This window comes from Eubalaena glacialis, chromosome 13, assembly GCF_028564815.1.
Source record: "Eubalaena glacialis isolate mEubGla1 chromosome 13, mEubGla1.1.hap2.+ XY, whole genome shotgun sequence".
NCBI lineage: Eukaryota > Metazoa > Chordata > Mammalia > Artiodactyla > Balaenidae > Eubalaena > Eubalaena glacialis.
Window position 1 is genome coordinate 93,644,705 of NC_083728.1, and position 17,872 is coordinate 93,662,576.

General features: G+C 55.7%; 1 protein-coding gene across 3 annotated transcripts in view; it reads left to right on the forward strand.

Moving 5' to 3' along the window:
* The window catches only part of MAD1L1 (mitotic arrest deficient 1 like 1), a 342,045-nt gene that overhangs the window by 215,387 nt on the left and 108,786 nt on the right, over positions 1-17,872 (forward strand). For all 3 annotated transcript variants that reach the window (XM_061208639.1, XM_061208640.1, XM_061208638.1), the window contains one exon: positions 4,639-4,695. In XM_061208639.1, coding sequence (XP_061064622.1) covers positions 4,639-4,695 — 57 coding nt within the window. The remainder of the gene's footprint in view (positions 1-4,638; positions 4,696-17,872) is intronic.

The following is a 17,872-nucleotide window of genomic DNA, read 5'->3' on the forward strand; positions in this document are numbered from 1 at the left end:
TGATGCATGGTTTGCAAATATTTTCTCCCATGCCATAGGTCACTTTTCATTTTGTTGTTTCCTTTGCTGTGCAGAAGCTTTTTAGTTTGTTTTTTCTATTTCTGTCAAAAATGCCAGTGGAATTTTGATAGAGATTACACTGAATCTGCAGCTTGCTTTGGGTTGTACGGACAGTGTAACAGTATTAATTCTTCCAGTCCGTGAACACAGAATGTCTTTCTATTTATTTATGTCGTTTTCAATGTCTACTATCAATGTCTTTTGAGTATATAGTTCTTTTACCTCCTTGGTTAAATTTATTCCTAAGTATTTTATTGTTCTTTGATGCTGTCGTAAATGGGACTGTTTAGTTTCTTTTTCAGATGGTTCATTATTAGCATATAGAAATGCAACTTATTTTTGTATGTTGATTTTATATACTGCAACTTTACTGAATTTGTTCATTAATTCTAACAGATTTCTGGTGGAGTTTTTAGGATTTTCTATAAATAAGATCATAACATCTGCAAAGAGACAATTTTACTTCTTCCTTTCCTATTTGGATGCCTTCTGTTTCTTTTTCTTGTCTGATTGCTCTGGCTAGGACTTCCAGTACTATGTTGAATATGAGTGGTGAGAGTGGGCATCCTTGCCTTGTTCCTGATTTTAGAAGAAAAGCTTTCAGCTTCTCACTGTTGAATATGACATTAGCTACGGGCTTTATTATGTTGAAGTACATTCCAATTAATTTTTGTCATGAAAGGATATTAAGTTTTGTCAAATGCTTTTTCTGCATCTATTGAGATAATCACGTTATTTTTATCCTTCATTCTGTTAATGTGGTGTATCGCGTCGATTGATTTGTGGATGTTGAGCCATCCTTGCATTCCATGGATAAATCCCACTTGATCACGGTGTATGATCTTTTTAATGTGCTGTTGAATTCAGTTTGCTAGTATTTTGCTCAGGATTTTTGCGTCTCTGTTCATCAGGGATATTGGCTGGTGGGTTTTTTGGTTTTTGTCTTTTTTTTTTTTCTCTTGTAGCATCCTTGTCTGACTTTGGTATCAGGGTAATGCTAGGCTTGTAAAATGAGTTTGGAAGTGTTCCCTTCTCTTCGATTTTTTTGGAAGAGTTTGAGAAGGATTGGTATTAATACTTTTTTAAATGTTTGGTAAAGTTCACCAGTGAAGCCATGTGGTCCTGGGCCTTTCTTTGTAGGGAGGTTTTTGGTTTTCTTTTTTAACTGATTAATTCTTCTTACTCTTTACTGGTCTGTTCATATTTTCTGGTTTTTTAATGATTCATTGTTGATTATTTGTATATTTGTTTATTTTTTTTAGGTTGTCCAGTTTTTTGGTGTATAATGTTGATCACAGTAGTTCTTGAGTTTTTGTGTTTTTATGGTATCCTTTGTGATGTTTTCTCTTTCATTTATGACTTTATTTATTTGAGCCTTATCTTTTTTCTTAATTAGTTTAGCTAAAGGTTTGTCAATTTTGCTTATCTTTAAAAAAAAAACACAAAAAAAACCCCAGCTCCTAGTTTTGTTGATCTGTTCTATTCGGGTCCATGGGTGGTTGTCTAAATCCACGTTCTGTGAGGGGATAACAGCTGAAAACTGCTCCTTCACCTTGGGACGCTCCCAGCCCAGACCTCTGTTGCAGGTCACACGGCTGGAATGCAGAGACGTTGGGATTGATCTCTGTTGTCTGGCTTCACCCCTGCAGTGATGCCTGAGTGGCCAGGAGGGCTTGTGAAGACAGATCTGCTGGGTCCTCCCCAGTTCTGGGGGCGTGGGGGGCTGAAACGCTGCACTTCCCACAAGTTCCCAGGGGGTGTTGAGCTGTGGTCCTAGGCCCACCACCTGCAGGGTAACCATGCTAGCTGTTAAAGCCAGGACGGGGTCCAGGTCTGCTGTGGAAGTGCCACCGTGGCCCTGTGAGCACCGGTGGGGCCTGGCGTGCTCCGGGTCTGGGAGAGGTATCGGCTGCTTCAGTTGCATAGGTGGGTTCTGAGGGCCGAAGGCCTCCGTCCTGCAGGCTGCCCTGGAGCCAGGACCACCCAGCAGAGCCATGGCTCCAGGCCGAGCCCGGCATGTGCGCTGCCTGCCTGCTTACGTGCCGACATGCTCTGCGGCCACGGGGAGCGTGGCTCACTCCTGCCTTCAGGCTGACGGCCATGTGGGGAGGCGCCCTCTCTGCCCCTCGGGGCTGCTGCCAGGTGGAAGCTGTGTGTCTATGGGCCGCTGCCTGGACGGGCCCCTGTCGACCGGCCGGCTTCCTCGCCTCTTTTTTCTTTACACTTTGTCACAAGCCTGTGTGTGAAGTGGAGCCCAAAGGCCGGGGGCCTGAGACTCTGGTCTCGTTCTGTCCATGAGACCTGCAACCTTGGGCTTTGCGGCCTCCCGTCCTGCCTGCATCCGGCTGCAGGGACGGCTTCTCCCCTGCGCCTGGGCTCCTGCGCTGGCGGGTGCTGGGCAGCAGGTCTCACTCGGAGATAAAAGTGGCCACGCGAGGTCTCAGTGCCCCCTTCGCCGGTCACACGTGGTGCGTGGGCCGGGGGCTCGCGCCTGGGGTCTGGCAGGAGTGCGACGCCCCCGGACGGCCTGACGCAGCCCTGCGGTCACTGGTCCCCTTCCGCCTGCTCCGGGGTGCGCTGCCCCTGGGACGGCGGTTCCCTTCCTCCTGTGCCCCCCCCCCGCCCGCCCCCCGCCACGTGCCTGCCCTCCCAGCGCCACTGCACGCAGCCCGGCCAGGGCGGGGACGTAAGCGTGCGGGACTGCGCCTCCCCGAGGCTGTTCCAGGAGGCCGTCCCTCCAGGAAGCGCCCCGGCCTCGGTCACGCGAGCAGCGTGAGGAGCGGCTGACGGTCAGTCTGTGACGCGGCCCACGGCCCCGCCAGCCCGCTGCTCCCTGGCGTCCTCGCTGCAGGCTGAGCCCCCCGTTGAAGGCTCGCCCCGCAGGGTCCCCGTCGTCGCCGCCGCCTCAGGCCCCTGAGTGCAGAGTGCGCACCAGGTGGGCGGCCGCCACGTCCTCGCGCTCCTCTCCCAGGTGAGGCGACGCCCACACCCAGTGCCGGGCGTCCGAGGGGCGCGTGTGGACCGCGGCTGCCCCGGCCCTCCGACACTGGGTGCTGTCGGCCTTTAATTTCCCGCGTGACTGAGCCGCGGAGCGGCTTCGCGGGCGCGTCTTCCCTGGCGAGGCCTCCGCTCACACCGTCTCCCTCCTGTGCTTGGTCCTGTCGCGCCCAGCCTGTCGCTTCCGCCCGCGGCCCGAGGGCGCGTGCGCGGGTGGGGGGGCGGGGCGTGAGCCATGCGGTGGGGGCCACGCCTCCCTGTTTCCTTCCCTCTGATCCGAGCCCTGTGCTGCCTGCCCGTCGTGGATGCCGGGAAACCACTGTTTCAGGGGTTTTGTCTGGTTTTCTGGTTGGTTCAGGAGGGAGGGTAAATCCAGTGCCCATTGCTTCGTCTTGTCCCCGGAGAAGGCTTCCCGGAGCCCGGGGGGCTGCGGGGGCCTGGGTCTCGTCTCTCCCGCACGGAGGCTGTGCTCTGTTCACGTCCCCTCTGAGCCTCTCTCCAGAGCTTTGTGTGAACGGCAGGAAGTCACGTTTCAGGGCGCCCACGCTGCAGGCTTGCGGCTCACGGGTGGGGCGGCCCCTCGGCACGGCCCGTTCCCGCCGCCCACCCTCGTCTTCTGCTCCCAGAGACCCCCTGTATGGGCTGTTACGGGGGTCCTTCCCCGGCGCAGAGCCTCTCCTGGATGCTGCCAGGTGCCCTGCACCCCTGGTCAGGGAGCTCCCACTTCCCAGCGGAGCTGAGGTGGCAGTGCTCCCCGCCGTGGCTTTGCCCTGAGGAACGTCTTGTCACCTCCCCGTGCAAGGGGCTCCTCCGCGGCCAGCTGCCCTTTCCCATCCAGCCTCTTAGTCGTGCCTCCGTACTTCGGAGTCCTGCCCGTCTATCTGCTGGGCTCTGTCGTGGCTCCCCTCCGCCACCGCAGCCGAGGGCCCTCCTGCACTCTTAGGGTCTCGGCGCGGAGGCCGTCGTGGGCGTCGCTGACAGCCCTGCTGTCTGACCGTCTGCTTCCTTTATGTAGCAGAGCCGCCCTCCCTTTGTCCCTCCTGGTTTGTCATCCTGGGTGGTAGCACGGGTGTACTTTAATGTCCTTTATTATTGAAGTATGACGCACACACACACACAGACAGATGCACACGTCGGAAGCGTCAGCTTGATGAATCTCACACGGATGGAGACATGAGCGTCACCAGCCCCCACTGGTCCCCATTACCTCATACTGTAGTCCTCTGGATAGAGGTGGCTTCTGCCGGCTCGTTGCGGCTCGACGACTGTGTCCCACCCCTGCTGTCCTGGTCTCCTCTTGGGGAGTGCTGTAGTTGGTCAGTGCCTGCCTCCTGGACTGTGGCCCGGTCCCCGGCCTCTTCCCAGGGGCACTAAAACTCCAGGCCGAACCTCTCTCACCTTCAGGCGGTAGGCTTGGGGTGGACTTGGCGAGCTATCATGTTCCTGCTGCCCCTCTTTCCAAACAGTGGGAATTCGGGGTCTCCCCCGGCAGCAGTGGATGTGGCAGAGATGGGGGAGGTGTGGTCGCTTCGGCCCCGGGAGGAGAAAGCCCACTGACCCACTTTCTGTCTTGTCTTGAAGGCTCAGCTGTCAGAGGCCCTGGAGGAGCTGGGAGGCCAGAAACAAAGAGCCGACATGGTGAGTCTCTGAGGCACACGCCTGGTTGGTGGCCCTTGTGGCCAAAGGGAAGCCCCGGGCCTGGGTACCTTAGAGCGTCGGGACCTGCCCTGCAGGCACAGGCGTGTGGCCCCCTCGCCGTGGTCCAGGCCGCACACCCACCCCCTCCACCCCTGGCACAGACTGCGGGGCTCCCCCCAGCCGGCTCTAAGGTGGGGACGGCGGTGCACCTCCTGCTCAGGTCACAGCCGCACGACACGCTGACGCCACCCTGACGCCCCGGGCCCTGCGGCGTGTGCACACTGAGCCCAGGGCTCTCCAGCCTCGCGTGGCTACTTTGTAGCACGTTTGTTTCTCTGCTGTCCCTGTGGGCTGACTTCTGATGTCAGATCACGTCCGCCCCGCCCTCCGTGCAGCCGGGGGAGCCCTCACCTGGGCGCATGCAGACACGGCCCCGGAACCCTGGCTGGCACCCCAGTATCTGGAGGCTCCTCACCACCCACTGGGGGACAGAGGGACGCGGCTTTCCGGCATCCTCGTCCTGTACAAACCATGAGCCGCTGTGGCCCTGTTCTGGGCGCTGAGGGGATGAAGCCCCCGGGCACAGGAGGGCCACGGGTGTGGGGAGGGTAGGGGCATCTGCACACGTCGTCGGGCTGCTCTGCCTGGGCCACACGCCAGCCGGGTTGGGGGCACCTGGGACGTTGCCGTGGGCACTGGGACTGGCGCCTGGTGTCGGGCTCCTGTCTCGGTGTCGGCGCCGCCCAGCCCCGCCTCTCCTGGGCGTGCACAGTGGGGCGGACCGCCGGGCGGAAGAGACGCATCCTTGAATTTGCTCTGTCCACCGCTGCTGTGACCCTCACTGTCGGACGGGGCCCACTCGTGAGGCGGGGGGCCAGGGGCTGGGCGAGGAGTCGGGGGTGGGGTGGGATGGGAGGATCGCGGAGCGCGGGTTCGGGGGAAGCGTGGGGGTCTGAGAGGCAGTTGGACATTGGGCTGTGGGGGCTTTTGGGGGTCCGGAGTCCCCGAGTCAAGGCCGGGAAGCACCTGGGTGTTCCCGGTGGGTAGGTACCCAGCGGGCCAAGCCCTGCCCGGCTGCTTCAGCCCCAGGCATCTGTCCTGGGGGGGCAGTTCCACTCAGAGTCTGAGAAGGACATGTCCAGCGAGGGACCCTAGGTCACGTGCGTAAGGGCAGCTGTGAGAGGAGCCGACAGCTTCCCGGTGATGGGATTTCATCAGTGAGCCTCCGAGAGCTGTTTCCTGGGGCAGCAGGGGCGTGTCTGGGCCTGCAGAAGTCCTAGAGGTGGGAAGGCGGCCTGCCTGCGTGCTGGCTGAGGGAGGGCTCTAGTGACAGGTGACCTAGCGGGAGCATCCGCAGGGAGGGGCGCCTGGGGCAGCAGAGAGCGCAGCTGCCTGGCCTCCAGACCCGGGGCCGGGGGAGGGGTTTGGGGGGAGGGTGCTGTCTCCTGCGTTGCCCCCTCGGTGCTGGCCTGAGTTGGCGTGTGCCCTTGGGCCATGTTTCCGTGATGTGCACGAGGCAGGAGGAGGTGCAGGTGAAGCCGCGTGGGCACCTGATGCCCGCGGCCTCAAGGCTGAGAAGTGAGGATGCTTTGGAGCTGGTGCCTCGGCCCTTCCCCGGCCCTGGGGCTTCTGGATAGAAGCCGGTGCCTCCCGGGCAAGAGGGAGGACAGACCCTGCTGCCCTTGGCCACTGGCTCCGGCCCTCAGGCCAGGGTGGGCGCTGAGCTGAAGAGGCCGCTGCACGTCCTCACGGGGCACCCGAGGGACGCGGGGCCACAGGGCTGTGTGCCTTCCAGCCTGTGCTTTTTCTTAGTTTCAACCCGTATAGTTTCCGTTCCTTGTGTGAAGCACCCAGGGGCTTTGAAATCCTGACGCCTGGTCCCTCGTCTAGACCGATTAAGTTAGAACTGGTGGGGGGGGCCCGGGCAGGGGTGTTATTTCATGTCTTCCTGGGCAAGTCTGATGTCACCCAGGGTGGAGAGCCTCTGGTAGGCCTGGTGCCCCCAAACTCGGCGCAAGGCCCCTCCCCCAGGCCACTGGGGGCCCTTGGGGACCGTGCTCCCTGGGGAGCTTTGGATGAAATGTGCCTTGTCCCAGAGGTACTGACCGTGCGGAGGCGGGCAGTAGTGCGGGGCCTGGCTCTTGCCTGAGCTGACTCTCGGCCATGCCCAGAGCTGAGGTGCTGGCCGCCCTCGTGTGCACAAGCCAGGCGCTGTGGGCCCCTCACACTGCTTCTTTCACGCTTGCTTTTGGATCTGGGCTGTAGCTGTCTCCTCAGACAGGTTTTTAATCTCTGCCTTTTTTTTTTAAACGTCTTTATTGGAGTATAATTGTTTTACAATGGTGTGTTAGTTTCTGCTTTATAACATAGTGAATCGGCTATACATATGCATATATATCCACATCTCCTCCCCCTTGCGTCTCCCTCCCACACTCCTTATCCCACCCCTCTAGGTGGTCACAAAGCACTGAGCTGATCTCTCTCTCTGTGCTATGCAGCTGCTTCCCACTAGCTGTCTATTTTACATTTGGTAGTGTATGTATGTCCATGCCACTCTCTCACTTCGTCCCAGCTTACCCTTCCCTCTCCCCGTGTCCTCAGGTTCATTCTCTAAGTCTGATCTCTGCCTTTGATTGTCTAATCTTTAGCTTATTTCGTGTTGTTTATTCCACTTTCCTCTTCTTTTTCTGAGTTAAAGGGAAAATGAGAAATGGCGGTGCCCGGGGCCCAGGAGTGCAGGTGGGCCGCACTCAGTCCAGGAGCTTGTGTGAGCCTCTGCTCTCCCTCCCGAACTGGTTCCAGGGGGGTCCTGCAGTCCCCGAGGAGATAAAGGCTAGGCAGGCTGGTGCAGGGGTTGGCAGCTGGGAGCCTGACAGGTCCGTAGTCAAGCCCTCAGGGAGTGAGATTACCCAGAAAATGCATGCATTTGCTTAGGGGGAGGTTTCTGCTCTCCTGTAAACCCCTGAGGGGATGGAGAAGTAAGAGATTGAAGAGGGGGACAGTGGCCCAGAGTGCATTGTGCCCAGGCCCTCTGTCCAGGACAGCTGGGAACGTGGCTCCGGCTCCTGTACCATCTCTCCCACCTGCAGCTCCTGACCTGCTGTTTTCTGGCCGAGAGTCAATTCACTAGGTAGGAAAGGAGAGAGAAAAAAAATTTAAGCATCTTTAGCTAATTGCAGATGACAACACAAAGATAGTCTGACTTTTTGTTAATAATTAGCAAACCCGTGCTAAGTAGTATGAGCACAATTCATGTTTTTTTCTTCAAACGCAATTGATACCACAGGGAAAGACGCCCCTGGCTGTAGTTGTATCGTTGACACGCCTCGCCCTAATTAGGTCAGGCCGGCCATGGCTGGAGAAAGGAGTTTTTTGATTCTTTTTTTTTTTAAAACTAAACATGCTCTTTTTTCTTTTCTTTTTAAAATTAATTAATTAATTTATTTATGGCTGCGTTGGGTCTTCGTTGCTGCGCGCGGGCTTTCTCTAGTTGTGGTGAGCGGGGGTACTCTTGGTTGCCGTGTGCGGGCTTCTCATTGCGGTGGCTTCTCTTGTTGTGGAGCACGGGCTCTAGGCGCACGGACTTCAGTAGTTGTGGCTCACGGGCTTCAGTAGTTGAGGCTCACAGGCTCAGGCTCTAGGCATGCGGGCTCAGTAGTTGTGGCTCACGGGCTCAGTAGTCGTGACTCACGGGCTCTAGGCGCAGGGGCTTCAGTAGTTGTGGCTCGCGGGCTCTAGAACACAGGCTCAGTAGTTGTGGCTCAGGCTCAGTAGTCGTGACTCACGGGCTCTAGGCGCAGGGGCTTCAGTAGTTGTAGCTCGTGGGCTCTAGAACGCAGGCTCAGTAGTTGTGGCTCAGGCTCAGTAGTTGTGACTCATGGGCTCTAAGTGCAGGGGCTTCAGTAGTTGTGGCACGCGGGCTCAGTAGTTGTGGCTCTAGAGCACAGGCTCAGTAGTTGTGGCGCACGGGCTTAGTTGCTCTGCGGCATGTGGGATCTTCCCGGACCAGGGCTCGAACCCATGTCCCCTGCACTGGCAGGTGGACTCCTAACCACCGTGCCACCAGGGAAGCCCTTGACCCTAACTCTAAAAAGTGCTGCAGTACTTTATAACTTTAGGGAGCGAGGACTGGATGTTCGTCTTCTGACTCTGGGGACTTGCCCCTCACAGCCCCGCGCCGCTCTCCGCCTCCCAGGGCCCCTCCCGGAAACACTGCCGGACAGGGAGCAGAGCACGCGCGGCCCGGCTGACCACCTCCCGCCCCCCACTGCTGTCCTGCTTCGCTGCAGCTCGAAGCGGGCAGTGTGGTCCTGGCTACGCGTGTGGAGGCTGCTCCGCGCCTCCTGATGACAAGTGCTTTACAGCAAGGTTCTGCCACCTGAGTGAGGACAGCCCCACAAGGCGGGTCCAGGAACGCACAGGTCTCCCGGGCTTTCCTTCCGCGAAAGCACCAGCAGTGCTTGCTCTGGCTCTGAGGGGCTGGAGCATGGATCGCAAGGATGGTGGTGAGACCACCTGTAGCCCTGCCAGGGGCTGTGCCCACCACAGTGGGCCTTGCTGACACTACATCATCATTGACGCCAGCGTCGAGGGCCGGTGAATCACCAGGAGGGGGTGTGAGCCTCCATCGTTCAATGCTGGCAACCATCGCCCGTGTGCCCCGCCCCCGCTGGAGGACCCGGCCTTATCACAGTCTGCCAGCTGCCTTCCTGTGAATTATTAAAAGCGCCTCTGTGCCTGGTGGTGACTCATTTCACGTTCTGGATCCGTCCTGCACAACTGGAGAACTTCATCCTTGGCAAGAGTGTCGGTCAGGCTCATCGGAGGAGGTGCCCACTGGGACCATGAGGAGTGGGCGCCCCCAGCCCTGGATCCCCTGCCCGGGGGCCTCTGTGCCTGCTCTTCCATCCCAGACACCTGTCTTCCCCTCCTTAACCCCGAGAGAAACGCTGACTTCTCAGAAGCCTTGCTCGGAGGCGTGAGTTCACGTGTTTGAGAAGACCCAAGGGACTTGTTGGGACGTGTTGGTTGAGCCGAACTGCTGGTTCTCTGAGGCGGGCCCCTTCTCCCGCTGGCCCTGCGCAGGCCGGCTGGAGGCTGTCTGCCTCAGCATGGAGGCCCTCGCGTCTCAGGACGAGGCTGCTCCCCGGGGAGGGAAGTGAGCGTGCACGCGGGGTGGGGCAGCATTAAATGCCTCTCCTGTTTGGGGCAGGTCTGTTGGATTCAGCGGGTGTTTACCGAGCACCGCGTCCAGGGACCAAGCCTGTGCTGTTCCTGTGATGTGCGGCCGGCCGGTGCTCCCCACCCCACCTTCCCACGTGGACGTCTTCACTTCCTCCCTGTCAGGGCCCCCCAAGCCCTTCTGCTGTCTCTGAGCACATGATGTCCTCTCACCCTTCCGTGTCCTTCGTCATGCTGTTCCCACCTCCTGGAATGTCTCTCCAGTCCCGCAGAGCCTGCTTCCCCCCAGGACAGAGCTAAATGCCCCTTCCAGCGGTGCCTGTCGCTGCCTCGCCGTGGCAGACACGCTGTCGTCCCACCGCCTTCGCTCGAGTGAGCTGTGACCGTCGGCATCACCGCCACTGTTGTCCACGGCACAGGCGTGGTTTTGATCCTGACGCTGCGGCCACTGTAGGCTGAGAGCTGCACACAGATCATCTCATTTCCGTCCTGCCCCTCGAGGTGGTCATTGTGGAGGGAGCTGCAGCGAGCAGGCAGGTGGCCAGTGGGGCCCGGACCCCGTGAGAGGACCGTGGGCACCACGGTGCCTCCTTACGCCAGCTAACGTGCGGGGTTGGGCCTCGCCCAGGGCCGGCACCAGGACGCGGTGATAAAGCGTGTGCTGAGTCACTGGACGTGGACACGGAGGAACGCAGTGCACCCCGGGGTCTCCCAGTCTGGGCACCCAGTTTTGGGGGTTTGCCCCGTTTGCAAAGGTCTCATTAGAAAATGCTGGTGATTTAACCTTTTGCCTTGCGAGGCCCTGCCTGGCTCCTGGAGACACAGCCTGCGGAGGTGGCGGCGTGACGGCTGGCCTGGGCGCGGGGATAGTGCCTGCCGTCTCTGGACGAGCACAGCTCGCAGCCGCTGTCACCGGCACCTCCGCATGGCTTTCACACCGGACACAGCACGACCTTTGATCATTTTCCTTCTCAGCATTTTGTTAGGTGTTCTCCCGTCTTCCGTCCCAGGTAAGGTCTAGAGTTCGCTTGCCAGGTTTCAGGTGGGCCGCCTGTTGGACTCGTGCTGCGTGGACGGGTTCCCGCGGGCGGCGCCAGCTCCCTGCAGGGTCGGTTCTTCCCGTTCTTCTCGCTTGGAGCGCCACGCGGCCGCGTGTTCACAGCTTCTCTCACGACCTCACTTGAGTATGGCTATTTTCTTCTCGTAGGCCTTGCACGTTTCTTGTTAGGTTTATTCCCGGGTGTTTCATCCTTCCTGTTACTTGCACGTTGCTTTTTCACCCCGCTGCCAGGTCCACTGCCACTGGGTGACCTGGGGTCGGGGGAAGGTGGGCACCTGAGACGTGGACAGTGAAAACCCCAGAGGGTCCCACCCCACAAAACTGTCACAGGCACAAACTAGAAACTGGCTGATTTATCGGCTAAAATCATGGGCATAATTCCACAGGGGACATCACCTACGACGGACGTCTCACCCTCACCCGGCTCTAAGCACGGGCTATTTTTGTGTCTCGCAGGCGCCTCGCGTCTCTGCAGTGACCCTCTCTGGCGTTTCTAATTAATTTTTATTGGAGTATAGTTGCTTTACAGTGTTGTGAGGATTCCTGTTCTGATGGCAGCATCCTATCTTCTCTGGGAGCCCTGGGAGCCCTGCCAGATGGGGGCTCTGGGGAGGAGGCAGAAGCCTGGATCCCTGGGATGAGGGCCCTGCGTGGGCAGCTCTGGAAGCCCGGGCCCTCAGCCCCGTCGTGACCATCTGTGGGGCTTGACAGAGGCTGGGCTCTTGTGGTGAAACTTGTGTGTAACGTGTGTATGAGCATCCTTGCCCTGGTGCTCAGCAGCGGCCACGTTGATTAGAGTTGCTGTCGGGGGAGGGGAGAGCACGTTCCTTGCTGCCCACACTGGTTATTGCTTTGTGGCACTGGGTACCACCCCCCACCGACCGCCCCGGGCATGAGCGGCACATCCTCTTGAATTAAACTGAAGTTCACGGTTTCTGTTTAGAAGTCATGCTGTATTAGCGAGCTCTCCTTGAGGACCATTAGCATTAAAGTCTTACGACGCGGCGAGTGAGTCTCCTCACGGAGAGGGAGGGGCCTTGTCACCAGAGGGACGCAGGGCAGTGCAGGAGGTGGGTCCCCGCGGAGCCCGGGCTGTGCCGGAGCAGCGCTCTGCCGGGGTGACGATGCCTTCCTGAGGGCTCTGCCCGGCGCCCCGTGGACCCAGAGACTCCAGCCTGGCTGCGGGGAGCAGGCACTGGTCCCTCTCGTCCTTCCTCGTGGTTCAGTCCTCGGCCCGAGGGGCTCGTTTCTCCCGCGTATGCAGTTGGTTTGCTGGGCCCTCGAGGGCCCCGTGCCCACCCCGTGCCGTGGGCTCTGGCTGGCTCGGCCTCCCGCTCTCCTGGCTCTGCCCCTCCCCCCGGCTTGTGCTGCGTCCTGGGCTCTCCTCAGACCAGTCGCCGGGCCGGCCTCGTGGTCCCCGTCTCTCCGGGATCCTGTTCGTGTTGCCCCCTGTTCAGGTTTTGTTCCGGGAGAGAGGCTCGGTGCTATCCCAGGTCCCCCGTCGCAGCCAGAAGCACCGTTGCCTGGCTCTGGTGTGAGCGAGGAGGCCGGCAGGGCACAGTCACCGGCCTGGGCTCGTGGCCGTGTCGTGGAGGTTGCGGCTGTGGCTCTGGGCGCGGGGCCAGGTGAAGCGGCATGGAGGGGCTGTTTGCACAGCGGCCCGTCTCCCTGTCCCCAGCGAGGGCCACCCGCGTGGCAGCGGGGTGGACGGGGCTGCGGTGGTGCAGGAGGGGGAGGTCTCAATGCCCCTGAACTGGCGGAAGGCAGAGTGTCCGCTCTTCTTGCCAGAGGGAGGCAGCGAAGGCGAACGGAACTCACACCAGACCCTTTGTTGGGATTTAACGTCAGAGGAGACGCCCGTGGTTTCCTCGGTGTAGCTTTATACAAAGCCGGATTGAATAAACCTCATCATCAGCAATGAGTAATAAAGGCAGCATCACACGGTTTCATAAAACCAAAAATTGTGTAGAAAACAAATAACAGGAAAAATTTCACAGAAAAAAAATTGACATTGAGCAGGTGAGAATTGTACCTGAACATTTTGCCAAGAAATAAGACTTGGCAATCGGGTAGAATCCATGAAGCTGGGACAAAGTGCGGGCACCCAAAGAGGGGAGGGGAGGCCAGAGGAACAGAGGAACCCGGAGCTGCAGACCTCGGGGCGGAGCCAGAGGGGCCGGGGGGCCGGGGGTGGGGGTTAGGAAAGCGAGGCGCCGGGAGGACCGCAGCAGGAGTTGAGTCTGTTTGGTTGGAAGGGTAAAGCCAATGTACAGTGTAAACGGTCCACATTCTAGTGACTTAGAGTTGATGTAGTCAGTAAGATACCTGGGAAGGGAGAAGATGCTGAGAAACGTAAGAATGTTGGTTTTCTCATCACCAGAAGCTGACGATCGAAATGTACCATTTAAAGATGACATCAAGCAGAAGTGTGTTTAAGTGTGGAAAGGTGAACACTAAGAAGGGTGATATGTTTGACTAGTCAGGTACTTGGTGCAGGAAGTTAGGAGGAACTGTTGGAAACAAAGTATAGGTATTATAGGAAGTCAAAAGTTATAAAAACAACCACTAGAACGAAAAATATAAACCTTTCCAAGTATCAAGAAAATTTCACACACAAAGGCAAGCAAGACAAAAAAGCCATAGAATGAAATCGTTTTGAGTTATGAAACAGGAAATAAAACAAAATAATACAACAAATCCAGAAATAAATCCAAACAGATGTTATATCAAAATATAAATGGGCTAAATTCACCTGTTAAAAGGAAAAGACTTTCTGTTTGGATTACCAAGTAAAGCCAAAAAAAGTCGGACAGTATAGGATGCAAAGGCATGTGGGCAATTGTACACATAGAAAGCAGAAGTCATAATTTTGATTGCAGTTAAATTTCAGTTCAAGCGAAAATGCATTGCAGAAAACAGAGATAGGTGCTTTTCGACAATAAAGGTGCAGATGAATATCTGTGTCAACTAACATACCACCAGTAGTGGAGAATTATTTTACCTCTTAATCCACGATAGAGCAAGTGGGCAAAGAATAAGTAATAGCAAGAAATACAAGATCTGTGATAGATATATACAGACAGACAGACACACACACCCCCGACTCTTAACCCTGAAACTAAAGAACGCTCTTTTTGGGCTTCCCTGGTGGCGCAGTGGTTGAGAATCTGCCTGCCAATGCAGGGGGACACGGGTTCGAGCCCTGGTCTGGGAAGATCCCACATGCCACGGAGCAGCTGGGCCCGTGAGCCACAACTACTGAGCCTGCGCGTCTGGAGCCTGTGCTCCACAACAAGAGAGGCCGCGACAGTGAGAGGCCCGCGCACTGTGATGAAGAGTGGCCCCCACTCACCACAACTAGAGAAAGCCCTCGCACAGAAATGAAGACCCAACACAGCCAAAAATAAATAAATTTATAAAAAAAAAAAAACGCTCTTTTTAAAAAGGGCTCATGGAAAACATTAACAAAAATTAATCATGTATTAGGTAATAAAGAAAACCTTTATAAATTCAAATAGGTAGAACTAGGACAGATAACTTTTTCTGATCACAGTGTGATGAAATTTGAATTTAAGAGCACAACTAAAAAATGAAGCAGCTCCTAACACTTGGAAACTAAAAAAAGAAATAGAACAAAAAACTCTGTCTTAAACAATGCTTGGGTCAAAGAGGATGATATGCAATTCAAAAGTGCATAAAACCTAGAAAATAGTCTTAATGGAAACTCTTCTCTGCAGAGCCCGTGGGAAACAACTAGAGCAGTGCTCAGAAGAAAAATCACAGGTTTAAATATTTATGTTGTTGAACAAGAAAGAGTGAATATATATGGATTAAACGCCGAATTCAAGAACTTGGAAAAGGAAAACTGAATAAACCTTAGTAAAGGAAAAAGTAGTTAAAGATCAAAGCAGAAGTTAATGAGAAAGTGAAAAATGGTAGAAATAATAAATAAATCCAAATGCCTGTGCTTTGAAAACCAGTAAAACATATTATTCACAATCCTAGTAAAAAATTAATAGAAAGCATCACCACCCAAAATAAGAAATAAGAGTAATTAGCTTGGAGTTACTGACTCGGGGCGGGGGTGTGTGCAGGAGAGTGTGTCCTGGCTGCCAGAGTCTCTGATCTGACCTGGACGCGGTTCCCCAGGTACTGACGGGCAGAGTCATTGAGCTGGACACACAAGGTGTGTACTGCCCTGTGTGCAAGCTTCACCTCAATAGTAAGGAAGATAAATGAAAACAAAAGTAAGAGATAAACCTAGGAAGAATTACGAGGTCTACATGAATTCCGTAAAAAGTTACGAATTATGTCACAACTCTGTTTAAAATAAAAATCTAAATGAAATGAATAGTTTTCTAGGGAAATATAACCTATCAATCCCGACTCCAAAAGAGATTGAAATTTCAAACTGACCAACTATTACCAACTTGCCAAAAAATAGCCACTTCTGCCCTCCCCCAACAAAAAGGAAGAGATGAAAAGGCATCAAACTGAGTCTGTTTCACAGGGAAATCCTGCTACAGGTCAGGTGCCATCCCCACTGCATGCACCGTCCCAGGGCACCAAGAGGAGGAAAGCTTTGGGGCGGGGGGTGAGCACTGTTTGACACCAACAACTACAGAGCCTCCCGCCTGTGTTGTGTGCATCCACACACGTGTGTGCATACGTGTCAGGACATGAAGTGAGCAGGCGCCAGGATGCACCGTGTGCAGCGGGGGCTTCTCCAGGACGGGGCTGCTGCTCTGGTTCTAGGCTATCAGCTTATAGGAGATCTTGTCCATATTTGCTGAAAAGCCGCTTGACAAAATCCAGCAAGTCTTGATTAAGATCTCCTAATAGAATGTGGACTTAAGGGTAATTTCTCAACATGAAAAAATGTATCTGTTTCAACCGAAAACTGACACGCTGTAAATAAGGAGATACTAGATTAGTTCCAGTGAAGCCACAAACAAGTCAAGGATGTGCAGTATTAGAACCTTACCTTGGTATTCTGGAGACACTAGTCATCCACGTGAGACAAGAGGAGGAGCTCCAGGTACCTGTGTTGTGGAGGAGGAGGGGCAGATGGGGGCCAAGACGGTCGGCCGACAGGCCTCGCCATCAACCTGAGGCCCTAGTGAACGGGTGGGCAACAAAATTAATGTGCAGAAATGGGACAAGTCCTGTATCTACAGAAACAACAAGTTAGACAAGGGAAGAAAATACTCCCGTGTACAACAGCAACAGCAAGAGGTGGAAAGACGAAGGGCCCCGGACGGGCCTTCGGGTCGAGAAGGATGTGCCGGCTCTGCACGCGGCCGAGTCCTGGGAGCCTCGGCTTCACCTTCTGCACGGCCCTGGTTTTGTGAAAAAGGGTTGTTTGGTTTATTTTAATATGGGGTGGGTGGGGTGGGAGAGAGGAAGGATCCCAGGATTCTTGTCAGCAGAACAGGACATCAGAAGCAGACCCAGTTACAAACAGGAAGTCAGTGAGTGAGTCCCTGGGGGACGATGAGCCCTTTTTGTACCGAAGTAGGGACGTCCAGGTCCCCAACCTGAAACCCAGCAGGATGCTTCGCGCCTTCCCGGGGACAGACATCCCCCACCACCGGGTCCCCTGCCTCTTGTCCATAAAAGATCTTTAGCCTCCTAGGCTGTCCCCAAGTTCCAAAGTGCAAATTTAATCAGAAAAGTGAGAAAATACAGAAACAAAGGAAAAGAGTCAAGCAAGACAAAAAAATAATAAGAGGTTAGCCATAGAATGAAGTCAAGGACCTTTAGGTCCTCCTCAAGGGCTATAGGTAATATCCTGGGCCATGTCCTTGAGTTGTTTTGCAGACATTAAAACCCTGCCTGGTAGAGGAAGTTAACTGCATGCTGACCACCAGCATGTCGACCCCAGACCAGTTGGAACCAGAAGGTCGATGTTGTTGGCTCCCAAAATACCACCCAGTTACCACCACCAACAGATCTGAAGAATGTCCACGAGCTGATCAGACACCCGCAACCCTCACCCCTGACGGTGTCTTTAAAAACCCTTCCCTGGAAGCTGTCGGGGGGTTCAGGGCTTTTGAGCGCGAGCAGCCTGTGCTCCTTGCTTGGCCCGGCGCTGGGCACCCTGCAGTAGACACTGCCCTGTCCTTCACCACAACACGGCCTCGGCAGACCAGCCTTGCCCTGTGTTGCACGGTAACGATCCCAGGGCTGTGGTGACATCGGATGGAACTGCAGGCAGACGTGTGGCTCTGAGGACTCGTCCTGCAGGTCAGCTCACACCGTGGGGACTGGTGTGTCTGAGCCGCCAGGTAGGAAGCAGGTCAGACGTTGGTCGGCAGGAGGCTGGCCATTGGGATGGTTCCAGGAGCCACGATAGTGAACAGGGACGCTCTCTCCGTGCTAGTCTGGAAATACCTCCAAATGTATTCCGTGAAAAAATCAACGTACAAAGCAAGGTGTAGGAAATCTTCCATTTTTGTAACAAGAAATCAATTTAAGAGAAGGGAAGAGCGTTGACCTTTTAGCTGGTGAATGTGTGAGCTGAGCCTGGGAGATGCAGGCTGTGGGAGGGGACAGGGCGAAGTTGGAGAGAGACTTCTCCGCATGCACCCGTTTGTGTGCGACACCTGAACCTTGGCTCCTGAGGCTGCAAAGCGTTCGCCGGATCCAGGACAAGGGGCTGCCAGGCCTCAGGCAGGGCCTGGCACCAGGGCACCGGGACCGTGCATCTCCAGGAGAGACCACCATCATGCTCTGCTGCGCGGGCACGTGGTAGCCGGGGGGTATCTGCCTCTCCTCTGCTCAGGAGGTCAGCCCCCGCCCCCAAAAACAGAGAGAGAGACCAGCCCAGACGGGACTGCCGGGCCCTGTGCTCCCAGGAGAGTCTCCTGGTCCAGTGAGGTTCGTGTCTCTGCTGGCCTCTTTGACTGTGGCCGTGAGGCTGGACACAGTGAGGGC